The sequence below is a fragment of the Monodelphis domestica genome, chromosome 3 (assembly GCF_027887165.1).
Source record: "Monodelphis domestica isolate mMonDom1 chromosome 3, mMonDom1.pri, whole genome shotgun sequence".
NCBI classification, from domain to species: domain Eukaryota; kingdom Metazoa; phylum Chordata; class Mammalia; order Didelphimorphia; family Didelphidae; genus Monodelphis; species Monodelphis domestica.
The window spans coordinates 208548408-208573266 of record NC_077229.1 but is presented as its reverse complement, the minus strand read 5'-3'; the positions used below and the strand labels follow the sequence as shown (position 1 = coordinate 208573266).

The window sequence follows — 24859 nt, the reverse complement described above, 5'->3', positions numbered from 1 at the left end:
ACATATTGAGAACTTTTAAAATTACTCCCCCCTACTCAGACAGTGCCTTAGGGGAAGATAAAATTGCAAACTCCTGATTGAACAATGAAAGTCCCCAACTCATATCTTATAGTAAAGCTAGAGCCTTAAGCTAGGTCTATTTTTAGATCTAATACAAAAGGTTGCTAAGTACCTATAAAGGTTAAATTAGTCACTAAAAGGTCAAGCAACTTACAAAAAGCAAGCTTAACAAAAGAGGTGTAAAGTACTCAGAGGATTTAATCTAACCAGAGAAGATGAGAACAAAAGAAGATGTGAACTAAGAATGGACAGTCCTGGGAAAAAGTGTCTACTGTGATTGGTAGATGTGAAAATTTAGGGGACACAAGAGAAAATTTCTTTAAAAGGGAGTTAGTTTGAAGGTTTTTTTTGGATTGGAAGTTAGTTGGAGTTGGAGTTCGGAGGTTTGGAGCTTGCTTAAGACGATCTTGTGGTGAGTGATAAAGACTGACTTGCTCTCCCCTAGGCTCAGGCCTAGGCCAAATACCTAGGCCCTTTCTATTTTCTCTTTCTCCCTCTCTCTCTCCTTCCCTTAATTCCTTCATTTATATTAATTAAAATCTCCATAAAACCCAGCTGACTTGGGTATTTTCATATTTGGGAATTTTCCCATGGCGACCACTTAATTTTAAATTTTAAATCGACACTAAAAATTATCTTTACAGTTTGGCTGAAACCTTTACAGTTTTGGCAAACCAAAATTTCACGGTTACAAATACAATAAATACAAAATCATTTATTTTGTAGTATACCTGTGCTCTTTACCAAACTTTGCCTGTCTGAACAGGAAACTTTTGTATGTTCTCATGACCCCACCATATCTTTAACTTGGCCCTTTCCTGGCTACAAGGAAACAAACTAATCAGTGTCAAAGAGATTCAGATATCCCGAATTTCAAGGAATGATATTCATACAAATTGAAAACTCCATAGCTGTAATTTTCTGCTGACACTAGCTATGACTGTTTTTGCCCCCGAAATGGGAATGTTGATGAACGTAGGGCCCCATAAAAGGAGTAGCTGTAGAACTATCTATAGCCCTGTTGGGGAAATCTATGGCATCCCTGCCATCTCTCTCTGTATATCTGTCTTTCTCTGTCTCTGCATGTTTCTATCTTTCCACATACATATGAATGCAAGCTATTATTTAATTATACGCCCCTCCCCCCAATAAAGAAGCTCTTCCCAGAAGCAAAGTATTCTCAAAGCACGAGAAACCCATTGACCAGCTTAAGAACTTTTTGCAAGCCCCGAGCATGGATGTAGTTTCCTCAGAAGGCTGCGTAGTTCCCTAACACTGACTACCGCAACCAGTTATCCTTCTCTCTCACAGCTTGGAGCTCGGGGGACTCAATTCTCCCAAGCCCTGTCTTCCGATGCTGGGAGCACACAGTAGGTGCAAGAAGATTCAGCCTCTCCCGGCTCCTGTTATAGCAAATGAGAGTTTACTTGGGGTCCAACACCCCCGCCTCCGCGCAGCTCCAGGCCACACACCCTCCCCTGGCGGCGGGAGGCACGTCTAGGTCCCGCAACTCGGCTCCTCCCACTCCCCGCCCTCTCCGGAAAGGGTGGGGCGCGTCCTGCGTCTGACAGTCGTTCCCTCCTACTTCTACTACCCTATTCCGGGAAGGCTTGTTCTACGCGACCCACGGCAGGGAAGGAATGTACGTGTACTGGTATCAGTGAAAGAGCGCGTCGGCGATGACTGGGAAAGCCATCGCCGCCGTCGGGCCGAAGGGGCTCCGGCGGCGGCTGCTGTTGCTGCTGCTGCCTGCCAGGCGGTGGCGAACCAATGGCGTCGGCTGTTGGCGGACCCTCCGTGGGTTGACCGCTTTTCCGGCTAGTTTCCGGCGGCTGCCCCCTATCTCCTCTGTAGGCCTCGACTGCCTGTCTCGCGCCTCCCCTCTTCTGTTCCTCTTCCTCCTGCCCTCCCCTCGACTTGTGGCAGCAACAACTTCGCGCCGTTACCTTGGAGACTGGCAGCGCTCCCACCTGAGGCCCCGCGAGATGTTCGGGAGCCCAAGCCGGAGTCAGACTGAGAAGCCCGCGCCTCCTCGCCTATTCCCGCAGGCTGGGGCCGCCGCCCTGGGGCCCCCCGCGGGCAGGGGGCAAGGCGGCGGGGGCTTGTCGCGGCGGTGCTATTCGTGCCTCGTCCCCCGCGTCGCCGGCTCCCTTCACCCGAGCAGCTTCCTGGTGTTGGCTCCTAGGAGGAGAGGTGAGGTGAAGGTGGGGAGAGGAGAGGGGGTCGGCTGAGTGGGGGAGGCCCGGCGCCCCGGCCCCCGGGAAGCACGCGGATGCCGCAGCCACTGTCTGGGGTCTCGCCTTCGGGAAAAGAAGCCTCGGGGAAGGAGGAGGAGGAGGACTAGGTCTGCTGAGTTCTTTGCTCTTCCCAGAGGAAAGAAAGCAAAGGGCCTTGCCTCGCCCCTGACTCATCAAGAAAAAGTTTCCCTGAACTGAGTAATCATTCTCCCAAGCTAAGAAGATCTTAAAATTTAACATCGATTCAGTGCGCCCAGGGTGTGTGTGGTTTTAGTTTTTAATGGGATGGAAGTGGGGGGAAACCCGAGTGTAGGATGAACTTGATCTTGGACTTGGGACACCTTGAACTGCGATCTCTGGTTTTTGCCCCCCCCCCCCCCCCTTACAAGTGAAATAAGGATTGGGGAAGGGAGATGGAGGGAAAAAGTGAAGAGACTTTTTTGCTTGTCAACTTGAAACTTTGGAGTGCTGGCATTGCCAAATTAAGATGCAGAAGTTTAAATAACCCCTAAAACTACTAAATTGCATCTGATTTTTGATAGGAATTAGAGTTGCCAAAGGTCAGCTGTCTTGAGGAGAGATAATAGTGAGTTAGTCTTGTTTGTACACGATTAGTACTCCTGGTCCCAAGGTCACCTAGCAATTCAGAGCCAGAAGTATTTGATCTTAATAGTATTGTACTTTGATTACATAGTCTTTCTTGTTGGAGCCCTGCTGAAATACTCTGGGGGAAATCTGATTTGTATAATGTTTATAACCTATAGAATTTTGGACTGGGAGTGTGTTCTAGCTTCTCTTAATGTTTTGCCAACTTTTTTATGTCATTAACTATGTAGTACCATCAGCAAAGCAAATCACATAACTTTTTTTTTTGCCTGCAATAGTCTCTACCCCTTAAAGTGACATTACTTTCCCTTAATGACCAGTAAATAAATTCAAAGAGAATGGAAGGAAGATCAAAACCAAAAGGAACCCAGAAAGGAAATAATTAGTGCCCAGTATTAAGCCTCTATTCTCTACTCATTGGTTTATTATTTGCTGTTTTTTACTAGTGGCCTTTTTGTATTTTCAAAAAAGTGTGTTTTGGAAATGAAAAGTTAAATTATTCATTGGACACTGGAGAAGGCATGTAATCTAACCCCCTTATTTTACAGATGTGGAAATCTCAGGAAGTTAATTGACTTGTCCAAGGTCCCTACTTGAAGCCAGATCCTCTATCTCTAAAACTACTGTTCTTTCCATTTTTTACTTTCTTTGTTTTGAAGAGATGTTCAAAATATTCTCTCTGATATACTAAGAACCACTGAGAACTAAATATACTGAGTCTTGTTGAAACTCTAATTCAGTGGAATCTATTCATTTTCAGTTGATTGACAAAATCTCCCGTTTTGTTATTGGAGGAAAATTGGCAATCCAAATACTAAATGTGCTGCCCTTAGAATATATTTGACTGAAGTCTAAACAGTTTATGCCTCTAATCTATGGGTGTGAGGTTGTCAAGTGAAACAATTATTTAACATTTCATAAAGTGACATTCATTTTAATGTTCTTGGACCAAGTACCTTTTATTATAATCTGCAGTCCAACATGTACAAATACTATTCAGAGAAGGGTCAATTTTTGCTAGAAAGCATTTGTAGTTTTTTTAAGTCCTCATTTATGATTATCATATAAGAAATTGGAAATAGAATAATCTCATACCAAAGATCTATTGATATTTGCAATCTTTTTGACCCTGAGGGAGGGGGGAAAATCATATTTTAATAATGTGGAAGGTAAAAGAGAGGCAGTCTCCAGTAGAGGCTATACCAAATCTAAGCATGAGATAAAAGTGAAATGATGAGGTGCTAATTTAGTGTTAGATTTTAGAGAAATTAGGTAGGAAGAAAAGAGAATACCACTGTATCATTCATATATTTCCATTTTTGTAGAATCATAAAATATGGGAACTTGAAAGGAACCCTAGAAATTATCTGTTCCAGCTTCCCATTTGTCTTTTTTACCCTGTATTTTCTACACTACCCTGACAGATTCTGAATTTTTTCTTTACAGTATTTAAGGGATAAAGATTTGGGAAAAGATAGTTTCTGAGGTATTTTTCCCAGCTATATGGGTGATTCCTATGGCCAAAGATTCAATGATCTTAAATCTAAGAGTTGAGATTAATAGAACAATTAAGGAATGACTCATCCATGTGTTAAAAGTATTTTTTTAAGCATATAAGTTAGTTGATAGGGTCTTTCTAAAGTAATTCATTTTTTATGTGTGCTTTATTTCATGTTATATTGCCTCTGGTTGCTGTTAAATATGTTCTGTTTTTTGTCCTTGTTTTTTCCTTTCCTCCCTAGATCTGAATGTCTCTACTGGGTCACAACCTGAAGAAAAAAAGATAATAGAATATTCCATTGCATTGAATAAGAAGCTCCTCTTCGATACCCATGCTGTAGTGTGTCTTCTGGAGAAAAAGGGTAATTTTTTTAGATATGTATTGATCAGAAAGAATGCATTATAATACAATTTAATTCACTTTTTTATCTAGGCCATGAAACTTATTCTTTTATTGCTCCAATTTTTTAAAAACCATTATCTTCCATCTTAGAATCAATACTATGTATTTATGTATTGTTCCAAGGCAGAAGAGCAGTAAGGGCAAGGCAATGGGGATTAAGTGAATTGCCCATGGACATACAGCTAGAAAATATCTGAGGCATATTTGAATCCAGAACCTCTTTTTCTAGGCCTAGCTTTCAATCCTCTGAGCTACTCAATGCCCCCTTTTCCTTGAATGCTTATAGTAACATGTTCCACTTCTTTAATCAAAAATTGACGTTCCTGTGTCTGACCATAACTGCCTATCATTCTCTCTCTCCTATGCTTCCAGTGACTACCTTATTAGTCAGTCAAACTCTGTAGTCAATCAGCAAGTATTTGCTAGACACTATGTGTCTGATACTATACTGGGTGCTGAGAATACAAATATAGTGAATGAAACAACTCCTTTTAGTAAGGTATTTACAATCCATTCAAGAGTAGAAGAAAATAAGGAGTTGGGATTACTAACTATATGATCATGATTGGAGAGGGATGGAAGTCAGATCAGAGCAAGAGTAAATGACCTGATAAAGGAATAATAAAATTAAAAGATTGAGAGATATTGATGAGGGTAAAGAATAAGTTTAGGAGAGGTGAGGCAATGGGATTTATTAATCCCTTTGATATGACAAGATAGATATTCCTAGTTTCTCCTTTAGTTTGAGCCTTGCATCACCATTTTCTCAATGAACATTTCAAACTAAGTTACTTGAAGATATCACAAACTCAGCATATACAAAAAAGAACTCATTCTCTTTCCCCCAAAACCTGGTCCTTCAAACTTTACTATTTCTGGCAAAGCATCACTGTTCTTTTAGAATCCCATATTAATAGCTTTACTGTTACTTTCAACTCATCCCATCTATCCAGGTAGCTGCCAATCTTGCTATTCTATCTATGTAACATCTCTCACATCTGATCTTTTCTATAGACATAATGCCACCCCCCCCCAGCCCACCCCCACACCCCCATTCAGGTCTTTATCACCTCCTGCCCAGATTATTTTGATAGCTTTCTAATTGGTCTTCTTGCTTCAAGTCTCTCCCCACTTTAGGCTGTCTTCTGTTCTGCTGAAGAATCCCATCTGATTATTTTATCCTTCTACTCAGTGAACTCAACTAATCTGTTTGAGGTTTTAAAGTCCTTCAGAACCTGGCCTCAACCTATCTTTTCAGACTCATTGTACTACTACCTTTCCTGCATTCTATGATCCAACTCTCCATTTCTTGTCTCCACCACTTTGCATTGGCCACCCCCATTCCTAGAAGCACTTGCTCTTCATTTCTGCTTTATAGATCCCTTTCTTTCTTTAGACACATCTCAAGCACCATCTTCTATGAGAAATCTTTCAAAATCTACCCAACTACTGGTATCCTCTCCATGACTTGATAATTCACTACTTTGTATCTATTTGTATCTCTTATATTTATTTTGTATCTATTTACATATATATTTATCTTCCCATTGGAATATAGGCTTCTTACACAATGCCTAGTATATAGTAAGCACTTAATTTTTTATCAACACTTTTTGATTTATTGAATAACTTATTAATTGGACACCCTTCCTTGGGTCTTCCTCACCAATCTATTCTCTATACAGCTGGCAAATTGATTATCCTAACCAAAGGTCTGACCACATCACTATCTTGCTCAAAAAGCTACATAGGCTCCTATTTATTACTTTTAGAATAAAATACAAATTCCTGGTATTCAAAAGCCTTTATAGTCTTCCTTCTGCCCATCATTATCTCCTATTTACTCTGTGTTTTGTATTTACTTAAATAAGTACATGCTATTTCCCCAAACAGAATGTAAGCTCTTCATAATCAAGTAGAAGGCACTGGTGCCTATATTCAAATTCCACCTTTTATGTTTGCTACCTATGTGACCTGAGGCAAGTCTGTTAACCTTCAGAGTCCTTAATATCTTTATCTTTAAAATGAAATGTTTAGGCTGTATTTTTCATATTCTCTTTCCACACTAGATTTATGATCTTTGAAAACAGAAACTCTTTTTGTTTATTTCTTCATTTAATCTTTGTGTCCCCCAGTGCCTGCCATATAAGTTTTTGACAAAAATCCTGTTCATTCTTTACATTCTGCTACATTGCCTATATATTTCCTATACCCACAGAACTGTTTTCTTGTGACTCTTGTAGCATTGGTACAGATTGGTCAAGTTGACACACAAAAATAAAGCCTTTGGTTTAAATATGTCCTTTTTATAGTCTTTTAATTGGGATTTTTTTTGAAAAATTTATCTGAGGAGTTGAATTTTCCAAAATGTTGTTTTCTTTATTTAGGGTTTACCATTCAACAAGCAGAAATCATTGTCTCTATATTAATGAAGATCATGAGTACCAACATGGATATTGTCTACCAGGATATGGTCAGCAAGATGCAGCAGGTTAGATGAGAGGAAAGCCTTCTAGATCTATGGGTACTTAATGCAATTTAAAATAAGTAAATTGGGGGTATACGTGTGTGTGTGCACATATGCATGTGTGTTTTGAACACTTGTTGAGCACCTGTTTTCAAATGAAAAGTGCCCTGTGGTCATTTCAGAAGTCTTCAGAGATAGAGATGTAATGCTATGAAAATTCAGCTTTTGAAAACAAGAATGTAACTGCTTTTTCTATAGTTGCTGTGGTGTTGTATGGTATGGTTTGGGGAACAAAGAAAGTCAGAGTTAAGTTTTCTACTAAGCCTTCCTAGTAATACCAATAGCCAAAGCATATATAGCACTTTAAGATTTGAAAAGCATTTTACATATATTCGATAATGTTTTTTAATCTAGGCACACAATCTTTAAACTAGGTATCAAAAAGGTTTTCTTATTTTAGTAAACTTGGAAGTAACCAAAAATTAGCAGTTTGTTCTCAAAAATATGATTAGACATTTTCAGTTTCACAATTTTAATTATCTTCTTGTTAGTGGTTAACAGCTGATATGTTACATTCAGACCTAGAGATGGGTAAAAGTTTGACCACAACTCCAGCACAAAGAGGATAAGTTAAACATTCAAGGCAATGCAAGTCAACTGTGTGTGGGCTTTTCTTTTCCTAGGAGATCAGTGTACAGCAGATAATGTCTAAGATTGCTGGTGTCAAAAAGGATATGATCATTTTAGAAAAGAGTGAATTTTCAGCCCTCAGAGCAGAAAATGAGGTAAATCCATATAATTTCCTCCTAACTAGTAAAACCTTTTATCTTAAGGCACTGCTGTCAAATTGAATTGTTGATGTAAGTTTTAAAATTCCTTATACAGTGAAAAAAAATCTCAATATTCTAGAGCAGGGGTTCTTAAAGATTAGGCAGTCTGGTGAAACCAGTGAACACCTCAGAATAATATTTTTCAAGGCATAAACTATATAAGACTACAAAATAGAACTAATTCTATTGAAATAGTTACCAATTTTTTTAAAACAAGTTCACAGGTGTCACATTAAGAATCTTGCTTTAGAGGATATAAAGTCCAGGTTCTATGATAATTTCTAGTTCATAATTTGCCATTTAACTGAAAATATTCCATTTATTATAGCTTAACTCATAGGCTTTACTCAATACTGTGTATACTCTTACTCCTCTTCAAAAAATCTAAAAAAGAGGCTCATTTTGTTTGGTCTCAACCTCAAAATTAATACTCTCATTTTGGCCAAATGTTTAGACTTAAAGCTTTATTTTTATAGCTTTGAAGGCTATAATTTGATATTATACCGAGAGCTAGAATAGTTGAAAGAAACTTGAATGAGGTACCGAAAAAGGAAAGCTAAGCCTTAGAGGCAAATCAACACAAAAACTTTTTGACTTAATATTTATTACTACACTCCTTCAAGGAACATTCTGTAATTAATTTAGTGGTATTATTATTAATCTATTAGATTGAGAAATATATTGACATAAATGAGTTGTCTTGAACAAACATGAAATTCATAAAATTGGAGGAGAAAGAAAGAAAAGATCCTGGTCCAACAGAAAGAAACTGAGTTTTAGCTCCCCCCCCCCAACCTTTAATTTATGATTCCATTTGACACTTTATTTTTTTGATGTTTTTAGAAATTAAAGCTTGAACTCCAGCAATTAAAACAGCAAGTAACGGTAAGATTAAAAGTATTTGTTATTACATCCTTAACATTAGAAGCATTAGAATTTAAGAATACCTCAAAAAATCACACTGCATCAATTGAAACAATGCAGTTTTTTAATCCATGAGACAAAGAAAATAGAGATAGTAGGATGAACAGTTTTACTCAAAGTTTGATATAATATTTTTGGGACAATTGACTTGCCTTGTTCTTCTAGTGTTTAGTTTTAAAAAAACAGACTTTAACAGTAGGAATTCCTATACCAGAAAGACAACCTATGACAAGTCTCAACTTTTTCTTCAAGATTTTGATTTTTTTACTAATATTTGAGAATTTCTTTTCCAGCATATTTTTTCCCAGAAGACTTTAAAGAAATGACCTTTTATGTTAGAGAAGCACTATCTCGACGTAGCTAAAACATTTTGTTCAATGAGTAGCTTCAACTTTTGTCCTCTTTTCTTGTCCCTCCATACTAGCCTAGTTGTTGATCTTATCTATTCCCCTATGTTCATTATCTTCAATATACAGATAATTCCCAGATCTGTGTATCCAGTCCTAACCTCTTCTGGGTACCAGTCTTACATCACCACCTGCCTTTGGGTTATCTTTTGGGATAAACCCAAGATATCTCAAATTCAGCATGTCCAAAACAAAACTAATTGTACTTCCTTCAGCCATTTTTCTCTTCCCGGTTTTCTTCTTACTGTTGAAGGCATCACCATATTCCAAATTATGCAGACCTGTAACTTCTATGGTATCTTCTTCTCCTCACTCCCCATTTAGTCTATTATCAAGACTTGTCATTTCTACTCTTAGAACAGCTTTCACATAAGTTCCCTTCTCTCCATGCACACAGATGCCTCACTGGCGCTGGCCCTCAGCTCTTCATATTTGAGTCACTGAAATAGCCGTCTGCTTGGACTCCTTAATTCAGGTCTCCTCACTTCAATCTCTCCTTTGCTCAACTACTAAAGGTTTTGTTTTGTTTTGTTTTTCCCTAAAATATGAAGATATTACCCTTCGTGCCAATTCAATAATTCATTGCCTCCCCATTTCCTCCAGGATCAACTTACAACCCATTGCAACCTGGCTCTTTCCTACCTCTCTGTCTTATACTTGATGTGTTCTATGATCCAGCCAATCCATCTTGCTTGTATTTCCTCATACACAGCACTCTATATCCTACTGTTCCCACTGGCTGTGACCCATACTTGGTATGTTCCTCCCTCACTTCTGCCCCTGGCTTCCTTTAAGACTCAATTCAAATCCCACCTCCTGCAGGAGGCTCTTCCTGCTTCTTCTACCACCCCTGATCCCTCCCACTCCCTACCATGGCTTAATGCCTTTCTTCTGAGATATATATAAATACATAGAACATCAATTAAGAGCTTACCATATGTCAGACATTGTGCTAATAAGGGCCAGAAATACGAAGACAAGTAAAAAAGAAAGCCTCTGCCCTAAAGGGGCATACATTCTAATAGAGGAAGACAGTATATAAATGGGAATGAGGAGGAGTGAATTCTTATTCATTGGTATGGTATCTTCATGGGAATCAAGAATAAAAAGGAGTGGAACCAGGAGAGGAGTAAGCATGGCTAACTTAGGCATTTCACCAAATAGAAATACGCTATTCACCAACTGAAAGAAAGATGCATTTTCCAAAGTGAGAAGACTGCTAGAGTGGTAGTAGACAAGTTTAGAGAGTCAAGAGCAGAACTAGGAGAAAAATGAGAATGACTGGCTCAGTAACTTCCCCCAATAGAGGTCCTAGAGAGAAACTCTTCAGTTTGTAGAGTGGGCTATAGAGGTGGAGACATTTTCTAGAGTAGGAAAGCTGCTGAATGGATATCAATACTTATTTTCTAATATCCTTACAATGGATATATGGGTCATATTACTGCATCTACACTACCTGTCCCCTGAATGAAGATGCAAGGGAGGCATTTCAAAGGAACCAGTGTACCTGACACTTCCTCTGTTCAACATCCATCTGCCACTTGAACTCCTATTTCTCTTTCATCTATCTTTATTCTTCCAGAAAACCTTTTTCTTGGACCTTATTTAAGCTTGGATCCCCTTTTTTCATGATGCCCATAGATCCAAGGATATGCCTCATTATGTCCCTTCTCTGTAAATGGATTATCTTTCATTTACAATACACACATCTTATATAGAGATAGTTATTTGTATGTTGTCTTCTCGCTCACAGTATTACCTTCTTGAGATCAGAGATATGAGTTTTTGCCTCTCATGCATTCAGCCCTTGCACAGTGACTGGTACAGAACAAGCACTTAATGTTTGCTGATTGTTCAAAAAAGATAGAAAAATATCTTCACTCAAATGAGATGAGGAATTTTTGACTTTTTTTGGGTCTCGGTCCCTTTGGCAGTCTAATGAAGCCTTTAGACCCTTTCTCAAATTGATGTATTTATGTAAGATGAAATAGTTAGAATTACATAAGAAATTAGTTATGGCTAAATAAAATTATCAAAAAAATAAATTGACATACTCCCGACTAAGAACTCCTAACTCAGGTTATTCTTCCTTGTCTAGAAGAGGACACATTGATACAAAATAAATTAAGGTAACTTCTTTACTATTATTTTTTACCAATGTACAGGACCCTAGTGACCACAAAAACTAGATGCTGATTATTCAATTATGTGGTTTTTCAGGGAGACAGTAGTCAATTTATTCTAATCAATTATGATACCTAACTACCTGCGTGTATATGTATGTGTTTTTACACCAATATGTATACATATAAAGAGAGTTAAAGATGTACACATGATGTGTGTATTGGAGTTTGGACTTGAACCCATGTCTTTGTAAATATAGAAATAACTATCCACTGCTCATATAGTATCTCATTAAAGGTCTTCTTTATGAATTGAGATAGATCAAGATTATCAGATTTAGAATGCCCTGTGAAAAATAAATTCTTAGAATATTTAAAGGATTATATGTTACCTGCCTTTCAGTGATATTCTAATAAAGTAGAATTGATTATCATCCATCTTTTGGTTCTAACTCTTCTCTGATGTTTTGTTTTGTTTGGTTTTTCTCCACCTCTCTTCCTTTCAGGATGAAATACTTAAGGTCAAGACAGATAACAAATTGGATTTCAATCTAGAAAAGAGCAGAGTAAAAGAATTGGTATGTTCTTTGGAACTGAGTTTCATTTTAACATAAAATTCTAGATGTAACCTGAATTTGCATGCAGTTTGAACATATAAGACCATCCTGTGCATAATTCTCTGGTTGTGTTGAACACATATAAAAGCTTTTCTTTTATTTTTGGAATTTTAAATTTTCCTCAGGCCCCATTATTCCTTAAATTTCAAATAGCTTTTAGAGTGATTCTTATTCTATTAGCAGGAACTTTTCTTTCATTTAATTTGGCATATGTTATCAGAATGAAAAATTTAAAGCATAGTCAAACTCAGCTTGGATACTTTGAAAAAATACTTGAATTGAGATTATACTTATAAATTGTTAGTGTATTACTTAGACCTTAATATGAGAATCAAATTTAGTTCCAGTATTATATTGAATAAGATTATCTCTTCCGAATCTGTTTAAGTCATTAACTAAGAGATATGGATAACTGGACTGGGAAAGATTTAACTCTATACTGGTACTCTTTGTTTTTTGTGTCTCCTTTTGAAATTATATTCTTTGGCCTCATCTTTATTAGCAGCAAAATATTTTAATAGAAAAATAACCTGTGGGTTTCGTGATTTAAGTACAAGTCTATGAAATTCTATATAACTCAGTTCTCATTGTCTTTTTTGCTAAAGAATGTATTTTTCTGGGGGCAGCTAGATGTCTCAGTGGATAAAGAGCCAGGCCTGGAGATGGGAGGTCCCAGGCTCAAATCTGGCCTCACATACTTCCTAGCTAATATGACCCTGGGTAGGGTATTTTATCCCAGTTACCTAGCCCTTACTACTCTTCTGCCTTAGAACCTATTGGTTCTAAGTCAGAAGGTAAGGGTTTAAAAAAAAAAGGTATGTTTCTAAATTATTTTTATTGGCATAGGACTTGGTACATACAAAACTAAAGAATAATTATTAAAAGCAGTTAGGTAGTTTAGTAAATTGTGAGCAAGGCCTAGAAATAAGAGGTCTGGGTTCAAAATTTGTCTCAGACACTTCCTAACCTTGTGACCCAGTGCAAGTCACTTAACACTAATTGTCTAGCCCTTACGGCTCTTCTGCCTTAGAACCAATACTTAGTATCAACTCTAAGACAGAAGGTATGAGTTATTAACCTCTTGTTTTTCTTCTCTTGATAATATTCTCATAATCAAGTGGTGTTGCTCTGAGAACTGAGGCCAAAGTGCAATAAAAAGACAGTCACTTTTTAACCTAGAGCAGTGACTAGGAGTCTTAAGTGTCAGCTACACTTCAAATTCTTACTATATGCCAAGTGGCCATTAGGATAGGACAAATTCCTAAAGAAAAACATACTTCTTTGTTTGTACCTTTTGATTTTAATGGTTTTGCAAGCAAGAAACTGTATTTCCTACAGACAGCTTATTTTTTAATCTAGTTGGATCAAGGGGAGCCCTTGCAGTTGGATGAAAAATGGACAAAACCAATGAAATGTCAAGAACTATTTTTTCCCCTGCTTGAAGGGCTGCTCTTGTTATTTTCAACTGAAGCCATCAATGTAATTGTTTTTTCCATGGAGCTATTGATTAGATACCTAATACAAACAGGTTACTTTTATTATTTAGTCTTCAGCTGATTTTCCCCTTCCTTTTGGATAAAAAGTAAAACAGCATGGAGTATTCTTGTGGGAAGAAAACTACTTAATATTTAGATAGTTAAGGCTAGAGCAGTAAACATGCTAGAAAACGGTGTCACATTACCCTCAGGTAGTGAGCTTACTTGCACTGAACCTGTATCTTAAAAAATGGAGGTAACCACTATCCACTTAATGTGCTCAACAGCTACCTCCTTTTTCATGGTCTTACTTCTAAGATTAATTTTAGTTAGGGACCTCTTCTTCATCACTTCCCTGATTCTTTTTATTCTTCACAGATAGAAAATGTAGCAGGATTTTTTTTTAATGTTAGCATTTCTTATATGTTTGAAAAAAAAAACAACGTAAGTTAAATCATTTCCATTTGCCACTCAAACTACAAATTGTCTTTTTTAAATCTCTTATCTTCTGTCTTAGAATCAATACTAAATATCAGTTCTAAGGAAGAAGAGTGATAAGGACCAGGCAATTGGGGTTAATTAAATGACTTGCCCAGGATCACACAGCTAGGAAGGGTCCAAGACCATATTTGAACCAGAACATCCTGTCTCCAGGCTTGGTGCTCTATCTGCTGAGCCACTTAACTTGCCCATCATATTGTCTCCTAACCATCCCTCATTTCAAGAATGGCAATTACTTGGTAATATGACTAAAGTAATCTGCATGCCAAAAAATTGTACTAAACTATGGCCAAAGGGAAAAGACAAGCATAGCTCTAAGTATTCTCACTGAATATAAAGTAGCACCAACTGTGACCTAGTAGTATGGCTCTTTTACAGTTAATAATTAACAGTTGAAGAAAGTCATTGTTTTGTTCTCATTTCAATTATATGAGGTAAATATATATATAGTTTTATATATATACATATAACTATATTTAAATAAGCTATAGAATTTATATGGTTTGGCATGTAAATCAAAATGTTCTTAAAAAAAAAATTTATTCCCCTATCCCTCCAATCTTTCTGTCCATCCCTTAGATAGTCTATTGATTTTTACAACATCTAACATGGGTCTTGGATTGCTCTTCCTCAACTTTTTCATTCTCCCCAAAATTAAATTCTCAAAATAGAAATTAACATTGAAACAGCAATAAGAATTGGAGAGTCCAGAGTATTATGATACCACATTTGGAGGATTAAGTCTCATCTTCATTTTATTGTTAATATTTCATCCCTAGACAAAAGTAATTTGGTTGTTCCTATACCATCAGATGATTCTGGAATGTTTTGCTATTATTCAGTTGTGGCCAACTCTTTGAGACCTCATTTGGGATTTTCTTGGCAGAAATATTGGAGTGGTTTGCCATTTCCTTCACTAGCTCATTTTTATAGATGAAACTGAGGCAAGCAAAGTTAAGTGACTTGCCCAGGGTCACACAACTATTGTCTAAAGCCAGATTTAAACTCAGGAAAATGAGTTCCCGATTGCAGGCCCAGCACTCAACCATGATATTAATTATGATACTAGAGCAAAAGATATACAGAAATGAAATTGTAGTCTAACACAAGTTAAATTTTATCGTTTCAGAATTCAGTTAGTGAAAAGAAGCTACTTCAACTTAGAACAGAAGTATTAGCATTGGTAAGAAGTTAAACTGAGTGGTGTTGTATTGTATCTTAAATTCACCTTTGCTTCATGTTATGGATAATGTATTGATGGATAATGACAGTGTGCCTGTGGTAAGAGTATGAACTCAGAATCAATGATGGTAGAATCACATCCTAAAGATTCAGAATTCCTTCTTAACTAGTAGCAAACATTATTTGGCCTTTGTACTGGTTTCTTAAAAAGAAATTATCAAGAGATTTTCCCTGCTTTTCTCCTTTGCCATGATGGCTTCCATTGCATTTTTTGGAATTGAATTCCAAGGCAGTGTTTATGAGGATTGTAGAGCTTTGGGATTTGAAAATTGCTTTCATGGCTGAAATAATTCCAAAGTAAAGATATCTGAATCCTGTTGGCAGTACAGCCACATCTCCTTAAAAATGAAAAGTGATAGGAATAAATGGGTCATTCCTTAAAACAATAAGTAGTGGGGGCAGCTGTGTTGCTCAGTGGATTGAGAGCCAGGCCTAGAGACGGGAGGTCCTGGGTTTGAATCTGAACTCAGACACTTCCCAGCTGTGTTACCCTGGGCAAGTCACTTAACTCCCATTGCCTAGCCCTTACCATTCTTCTGCCTTGGAACTAATACATAGTATTGATTCTAAGGTGGAGGGTAAGGATTTTTTTTTTTTAATAAGTAGTATCTACCTAAAACCATCAGCAAGTATCCCCTGCAGTAAGGATGTTAGAAGCCTTCCCAATAAGATCAGGAGTGAAGCAAGGATGCCCATTATCAGCACTATTATTTAATATTATATTAGAAATGCTAAATTTATTTTTTTATTTTAAAGTATTTTTCCAAGGTTTCATAATTCATGTTTTCTCCCTTCCCTCTTCCCTTTCCCCTCCTGGAGATGACAAGCAATTCCACTGGGTTATACATGTATTATTACTCAATATGTATTTCCATATTATTCAGTCCTGTACCCATGTAAACAAGTGATAAATCATATGTTTTTCTTCTGCATCTCTACTCCCACAGATCTTTCTCTCAATGTGGATAGTATTCTTTCTCATAATGCCCTCAGGATTATCCTGGATCATTGCATTGCTATTAGTAGCAAAGTCTATTATATCTGATCATCCCACAATGTTTCAGTTACTGTATACAATGTTCTAGTTTTGCTCAAGAAATGCTAGATTTAGTAATAAGAAAAGAAAAGGAAATTGAAGGAATTCAAGTTGGCAATGAAGAAACTAGACTGTCACTCTTTGCAGATGATATAATGGTATATATACTTAGAGAATCCTAGAGAATCAACTAAAAAATCAGGTGAAATAAGTTTATAAAAGTTTCAGGATACAAAATAAATCCACATAAATCAACAATATTTCTTTATATTACCAACAAAGTTCAGTAGCAAGACATAGAAAGAGAAATTCCATTTAAAATAACTCTCTAAAGGGGGCAGCAGTGGATTAAGAGCCAAACCTAGAGACAACAGGTCCTGGTTTCAAATATGGCCATGGAAACTTCCTAGCTGTATGACCCTGGGCAAGTCACTTAACCCCCATTGCCTAGTCATTACCACTCTTCTATCTTGTAACCAATACAAAGTATTGATTCCAAGATGAAAGGTAAGGATTTAAAAAAATAAATAAAATAAAATAACTCTATATGAAATAACTGGGAATCAACTTGCCACGATAAACCAGGAATTATATGAACAGTTACAAAACACTTCACACAAAATCAGATCTAAGTAACTGGAAAAATATTAATTGCTTATGGGTTGACCTGAGCTAATTATTTTTAAAAATGTCAGTTATTGAATTAATTTACTTATTCAGTGCATACCAATGAAACTACCAAATAATTATTTTATAGAACTAGAAAAAAATAATAAAATTCATTTGGTAGAACAAAAGGTCAAAATAACAAAGAGAATTATTGGGAAAAAATGTGAAGGAAGGTGGCCTAGCAGTACTAGATCTCAAACTATTCTATAAAGCAGCAATCATCAAAACAGGTACTGGCTAAGAAATAGGATGGTAGACCAGTGTAGTAGATTAGATACATAATGTATAGGGGTAAATGTCCCTAGCAACTTAGTGTTTGATAAACCCAAAGACCCCAACTTTTGAGATGAAAACTAGCCATTTAATAAAACTGCTGGGAAAATGGGAAAGCAGATCAGAAGAAACTCAGTATAGATAATATCAAACATCTTTTAACCAAGATATGGTCAAAATAGTTATATGATTTAGATTTGAGGAGTGATACCATAAATAAATTAAGGCAACATAGATTAGTTTACCTGGCAGATCTATGGATATGAGAAGCATTTATAACCAAACAAGAGGTAGAGAACATTACATGATGTAAAATGAATGATTTTGATTATATTAAAAAGCTTTTGTGCAAACAAAGCTAATATAACCAAGATTAGAAGAGAAACAACAAACTAGGGGGGAAATTTTCATAACAAATAACTCTGATAATGGTCTGATTTCTCAAATGTATAGAGAACTAAATAAAAATTTTTATTTATAAAACCCTTACCTTCTGTCTTAGAACCAATACAAAGTATTGGTTCTAAGACAGAGGAGCAGTAAGGGCTAGGCAACAGGGGTTGTGACTTGCCCAGGGTCACTCCCTAGGTAACTAGGAAGTGTCTGAGGCCAGATTTGAATTTAGGGCCTCCCATCTCTAGACCTGGCTCTCAATCCACTGAGCTACCTAGCTGCCCCCTATGTCAAATACACACACACACACACACACACACACACACACACACACACGCCATTTGAAAAATGGTCAAAGAATGTGAACAAGCAATTTTCAGATGAAGAAATCAAAGCTGTCGATAGTCATATGAAAAAATGTTCTTAAATCACTCTTGATTTGAGAAATAAAAATTAAAAGAACTCTGAGATACCACCTCATACATATCAGATTGGCCAATATTTCCTTTACTAGAAAAGTGATAAATGTTTTTTAACCCCTTACCTTCCGTCTTGGAATCAATGCCGTGTATTGGTTCCAAGGCAGAAGAGTGGTAAGGGCTAGTCAATGGGGGTCAAGTGATTAGCCCAGGGTCAAACAGCTGGGAAGTGTCTGAGGTCTGATTTAAACCTAGGACCTCCTGTCTCTAGGCCTGGCTCTCAATCCTTTCTGTGTGATCCTGAGCAAGACACTTAACTCCAATTCCCTATCCCTTACTGCTCTTCTGCCTTAGAATCAATACTTAGTGTCAGTTCTTTTTTTTTATTATTTCAATAACAAATTTCCACAAGTGTTTTTGAATTTACATAATCCAAATTGTCTCCCTCCCTTCTTCCCTTACCCCTCCCAGAGCTGGTAAGCATTTCAATTCAATCTGCATTATATATGAATTATCATTTAGTGCCAGTTCAAAGATAAGGAATGGTTTTAAAAATAAGTAAAAGTCTAGTGGTAGTATGACTCAATAATGTTCAAATGATAAATTAGTAATTCTTATATTCCATCTGAACCATTTAGATACTAATATTCAATTATTAGTAGTACTAAGCATCTGGGAGAGCCTTTCTATTTTGAAAGATGATTACTCTGTTTCCAAAAGGCAGCTTTCCTCTCCCTTATAGATCGTAAGTTTTTCGTCAAATTAAAACTCTGACTGTGAAAAAAAAAAGAGTTATGATTGTAAACTCAGTAATTCAAATGGAGCTAACCCCCACCTCCTCAGCCCCTTTCTAGAATACCAACAAATTTGCTTGTGCATTATCTGTTAGATGGAATACTAGATAGAATGCTAGACTTGAAGTTGGGAGGACCTGAATTCAAATCCTGCCTAGACATGTACTAGCTATTCAACCCTGACTAGACAAATCACTTAAGCTTTCTCAGAGTGAGTTTCCTCAACTGAAAGTGCTATGATAACTCTTACCTCACAGGGTCATTGTTAGGTCAAATCAGATAGCATTTGAAGTGCTTTGCAAATCTTAAAGTGAAATATAAATGGTGGGTGTTATTTTAATTTTGAAGCTAAATACCCCCTTTGAAATAAAAGGAGATTTCTTAGGTCCATATGAAGGAAGTATGGCATATTCATTAATGATCAATAGAAAACTACTTATGTAGATTTTCTTTTTATTAGAATGGTAGCAGTATAAAAGTACTTACCACTCAGCATTTTTTTTAAATGCAGGGTTTCATTGTGTGCAAGTAAATTGAACAGGAATATAATATTTCAAGGAAGAACATGACTAACTTGTAGAGGTTATTCTGTAATCAGGTTTAACATTTCTTTTTTTCATATATATCTCTATATGTGTCCAAACCACTAATGCTCAGCCACATAGGTTATACTGTTCTTTGTTTATGAATAAAGAATCTTAGAAAACTTGGGAATATAAAATAGCAAAACACTTTTCAAATTAACTTCAGATAGGCATCTTTGGCTTGTCTCTTCTGTAGCCATTACTACACTATTTTTTTAAAAGCCAAGAAATGATCCTTGCCCTTAAACTCATAGTATAATAAGTAAACAGATTCATAGATCAATTGGGGTACAAAATAATTAAAAATGTGGTAGAAACTAGATGTGGTTGCTAGGGGGAAGTCTCAAAAGATTTTGAAAGTCCTTTTATATATATATATTCTCTCACTGATACCCTATAATATTCCTGGAGATAATCTTTATGTTATAAATGGAGAAATTAAGGCTCAGAGTTTTTTGTACACACTTCATCCTCACTTCCAAGTCCAGCATTCTATCCATTGTGGAATACTGCTTCCTACAGTGTAGTAGGGTCAAGTCAAGATTCTTAAATTAGATGTATGAGTTGAATGGAACTTGATAACCTGTAGTCATAAAACGTCACTTATCTTTTTGTTTTATAGCACTCGCAACAAGATCGGACAATTACTCAGATAGACAGAAAGATAGACACTGAAGTTGCTGGCCTGAAAACCATGCTTGAATCACACAAGCTTGATAATATTAAATACTTAGCAGGTAAGATGTTCTATATTTAGCTATAAATTGAAGATAAGCCTCCAAAACAAAAACAGAAGTAATTAGCATTTTTACCTCTTATAAATCCTGAATTATCTTAAAGTTTAACCATTTAGAAATGAAATTTTTGCTCTCTGCCGCAAGATGTTTACATACTAGATTTGGTGTCTTCAAGGGTTTTTTCTTCTAAAACAAATGCATTCTTTTATACTTTGGAGATTACGAATTGTTTAGTGTTGGTTTGGGGCTTTTGAACAACTGTGGTTTTTAGAAGCAAATATTTCATAGAATATAGCAGATAAATTGAACTGCTAGTTTTCTGTGCGAAGAGAAAAGATTAGGCATGTATATACTTAAGGTTGTTTTTTTTTATTTTTTAACCCTTACCTTCCATCTCAGAATCAATACTGTGTATTGGTTCCTAGGCAGCAGAGTGGTAAGGGTTAGGCAATGGGGGTTAAGTGACTTGCCTAGGGTCACACAGCTAGGAAGTGTGAGGTCAAATTTGAACCTAGGACCTCCTATCTCTGGACCTGGCTCTCAATCCACGTAGCCATCTAACTGCCCCCTATACTTAAGATTTCTTAAAGAAGTAGCTGTTAAAAGAACTAATACTTTTTCCCTGCTGTTTTTTTTTTCCTAACAGGTTCTATATTTACATGCCTAACTGTAGCTCTGGGATTTTATCGTCTGTGGATTTAAGTGCCTCCTTAAAGAGACTTTTATTGTCTTGCCTTAAGAATCTGAGGTTATTACTTTTTACTTGTTTCAAATTTTAGCCCTATTTTGATTTTATTTATGTTACTAATTTTTAAGGCAAATTATGATGTATAACCAATTTTAAAGTATCAGGAAATCCATTTTGTGGCTCTTTATCTCTTTTTATATCCTTTGACCTCACTATGTTCTCCCGGAAGATAACCACTGGCAGAAGTACTGAAGAACCTATTCACCTTGACAAGAGTGATGTTCCACTTTTCATATACTTACTCTTTAAAGAATTTACTTATTAAGAAGTCATCTTGGCTTCATGAGTGACAAAGAATTATAGACTAATTGGTCTAAGACCACAACATTTTTTTCCCTCTTGACTCAAAACTTCTAGCAACAAGTAGCTAGTGCATTGTACCAGAATGCTTTTATTTCCCTGCATTTTGTTGAAACCTGGATTGATTGCTCTGTTCACTAAACTAAATTATTGTAGTAGTTTACATATGTGATATCCAAATCATGTTGTCTGATATAGTGTATTGGCATAGTATGGAATTTCTTCTACCTCTTGAAATATTCTGGGATTTTCTTTTTTAATTCTTTCCCTATCAGTGGAGTGACTTGGGAACTAATATTCTGTTGTTTTCTAGTGACCTTGAAAACTTATTAGTGATGAGCATATGGGATTTCTGTTTTGTATGATAAGTCTATTTCTTCTAGACTTTTATCCACTTTTTACGGTGGAAAAATTTGGTCTTGTTTTTATGGTGATCTATACACATCTATCTCAGTAGAAATGAAACTGATCCATTTGATGATTTTGTTTCCATCTGTCACTAATTCAGTCAGGCACTCAAGCCCAAAAATTCTTCATACCCAAATATTATCTTTGTTCAAACATTAACTTACCTTAAGTTTTGAAATGTAATTCTTCTTGTATCATTAGTTTTTTTCCCCAAGGTGTATGTGCTTTTTCTTTTCATAAGAACATCAGAAAATTTTCTGTTTTCAATCCAGCCAAAGCCCCAGTTTTTAAAAGCATTTTCTTCCCATCCCAATTTAATTTGAATCCTTCATGTACAGATAAGAATAAACATTTTAATTTCAAGTCAATTTTTGCATTAATATAACACTTTAGTACAATTGCTATGATTAGGTAAAAAAGTTAAGAGACTTAGATTGTTAGCTATGTTTTAGAATTTTGCCGATAATATAATCAATGCCAGTTCCTAATTGTTAGAGTAATACAGAGGGCTTTTCCAGAAATTTGGGTTGAAAAATTCTAAGACCACCCACTTACACACTCAAACAAACAGGAAAAGTTCAATCTTTTCCTCCTCCTCCCCCCCCCCCTCTCTCTCTCTCTCTCACACACACACACACACACACACACACACACACACACCCTTGAATTTATTTGGGATATCAGCAACCAAGTGACAAATTAATCTAATATTAATATTTCTTTTTTTCTTGTTGAATGAAAAAACATCTTTCCCACTCTACCCCTTTTCAGAAAAGACTTTTCAGGAAGGGTTAGATATTCAACAGTAATGATATTCAACAGCAGTAATGATAGCTTGACCAAATCTTATGTATCAACTAGAGTTTTGTTTAAATACATATCTAAAGATTCCTTCTTGATATTTAAAGTCCTCACATCTTTCTGGTGAGTTTGGGAAGAAGGATGTCTGTCAAACCATGTATATCAAAGCATTGCTGAATTGACATTTCTTACTGATAAAAATGTATTTTATAATTTATGACGTTAGAAATTATTTATTTATTTATTCGGCATTTTACTGTTAGCAGAAGGTAATTTGCGAGATTGAACTTCTCTATCCTGACTTGGAACTATAGTAAAAAGGATCTTGGTCCAGTATTTTTTCCTTTCTATTATGTGTTTTGCACATATATCTGAAGATTAGGAAAGCTTGGAATATTTACATCCTTTATTTCGCTTTTAAAAGCTTTCAAGCCAAAATTCCTTGCAGATTCCTTTCTACTGTATACTCAGAAAGCTATATCCTACCCAATAGTAGGAAAGAACTCTGTCCTACTTAGGACTTAATTAGGTTGTCATAATTGCAGAGAAAGAAGGTGGGGGGAGTAGATAGGAATGGTAGAGGCACATTGTAATACATTGAACATCTTGCTCTGATTAGATGTTAAAAATAAATCCCTTCAAAACAGCAGCATAGATGGTCTCTAGAATCTAGACAGTCAGGGTTTTCTTCCTTTCTGATGTGGGATGTTTGTGAATACTTAAGTCTTAGTGGGGAATAATGGAGGGGGAGTTGCTTCATACCTTTAAAAATAGAGTTGGGGGAGGTATTTTTTTAAACTCTTACCTTCTATAAGACAGAAGAGCCATAAGGACTGTGCAATTGGGATTATGTGACTTGCCCAGGGTCTTGTAGCTAGGAAGTATCTGAGGCCACATTTGAACCCAGGATCCAGATCTGGCTCTCTCCACTGAGCCACCTAGCTGCCCCTAAAAATAGAATTATAATCAAATATAATTTTATATATAAAATAAAAAATAATTATAATCAAAACAACCAAAAGGCATTACTTACTCTTTTAGTCCTCTGATAATGTGTCACCTGTTGGTATATTTTGTAGTATTTCTCCTTTGGAAACATGTTTTAATTTAAATTACTGTGCTCTTTTTGGGTTTCTACTTTAATATCTAGTGGCTAGATATTATCTAGCTGGGTTTCTACTTTAATATCTAGTAAAGGCATCTGAATGTATTCATTGTTTCCCTCAAGTGTTTTAAATGTCTCTTTTGAGAAACAAGAAGTTAGAGGAGAAGGATTTTACTGAAACTAAAAATGCAGTTGAAATTTGGCATTAAAGATTTAATAAAAGTAAAATCCTGCATGCTTTTTCTGAGCAATAGTGAATATCTCCAACTTTAACCTACCTTCTCTCTCCTGTTATTACTGAAGATGTTCTTTGCTCCTTGTTTCTGTACTTTGATAATTTCACAAATCTTTTATTTCATTGATGTGAGCTCTCACTCCAACAATGACATAATTGAAAATGTCTTATCTAAAATTTGTACCACACCTAGCACTTGGCATAGTGCTTTTGTATACAGCAGGTGCTTAATAAATGTTAGCTGAATTTAGTTTTGTTACAATGTATAGCAGATAACTTCTCAGATTTCTAATCTGTTTTTTCCCTCAGCACTTCTGCCTTATAATTAACCATGTCAGTATTGACAAATACCTCCATTATTATTCCTTCTTTTTAAAACATTTGACGTATTATACCGAAGACTCCTTGGAATTAGGTCTTAGATAGATCAAGCCTTTAAATAATTTAACATGGAAGTTTCTTGGTGATACTAGGAAAAAATCTATTTTTGGAAACAACTCTCATCATGTACATGAATGTCTAAGACTATTTGGGGTCTCTTATATGTATGCTATTTGAAACAAATTGTCTTTTTTCCATTCCTAAATCATTTTTAACTTTTATTCAATGAATGTTGAGTTAAATTTAAATATACAAAGAGTGGAAATGGCCTTTATAATAGAGGCCATGAAATATTTTTAATACTTAAAATAAAATATATTGAGAACATTATGATTACTGAATTTTTTTTCTAATCAGAGTAATTCAGAATCAAAACTACTCAGTACCCTGTCCATCAAACCTCTGTTCTGATTCCTTAGCTTCCTTAAACTAATGACCTGCTCTTTCATTCCACATTAGCCACATAGGAATGATCCCATATTATACTTCATATTACCCACTTCCCTAATTAGAAACTCTGTGACTTCCCCGATCTCACTATAATTTCATCATTCTATCTCTCCCTTCACCTCATCCCTCCTAAA

General features: G+C 36.0%; 1 protein-coding gene across 2 annotated transcripts; it reads left to right on the top strand.

Annotated features, from left to right (window-relative positions):
* The first annotated feature begins 1606 nt into the window (after nucleotides 1–1606).
* On the top strand, nucleotides 1607–24605 carry MCUR1 (mitochondrial calcium uniporter regulator 1). 2 transcript variants are annotated; one of them, XM_001376992.4, is made up of 9 exons: nucleotides 1607–2253; nucleotides 4646–4765; nucleotides 7194–7297; nucleotides 7957–8058; nucleotides 8947–8988; nucleotides 12064–12135; nucleotides 15280–15333; nucleotides 20183–20297; nucleotides 20944–24605. In XM_001376992.4, the coding sequence occupies exons 1-9, from the start codon at nucleotides 1740–1742 to the stop codon at nucleotides 20997–20999; spliced, it is 1179 nt and encodes a 392-aa protein (XP_001377029.2). In that variant the 5' UTR covers nucleotides 1607–1739; the 3' UTR covers nucleotides 21000–24605. The 2 variants fall into 2 exon arrangements, with proteins under 2 accessions (XP_001377029.2, XP_007487986.2); XM_007487924.3 differs by lacking the exon at nucleotides 15280–15333.
* The last annotated feature ends 254 nt before the right edge of the window (nucleotides 24606–24859 follow it).

Excerpts from the sequence above, each read along its gene's own strand:
- MCUR1 (XM_001376992.4), top strand. The coding sequence starts at position 1,740 with ATGACTGGGAAAGCCATCGCCGCCGTCGGGCCGAAGGGGCTCCGGCGG. Across the intron at positions 2,254-4,645 it reads GTTGGCTCCTAGGAGGAGAG|ATCTGAATGTCTCTACTGGG; the intron begins GTGAGGTGAAGG and ends TTTCCTCCCTAG. Across the intron at positions 15,334-20,182 it reads GAACAGAAGTATTAGCATTG|CACTCGCAACAAGATCGGAC; the intron begins GTAAGAAGTTAA and ends TTTGTTTTATAG.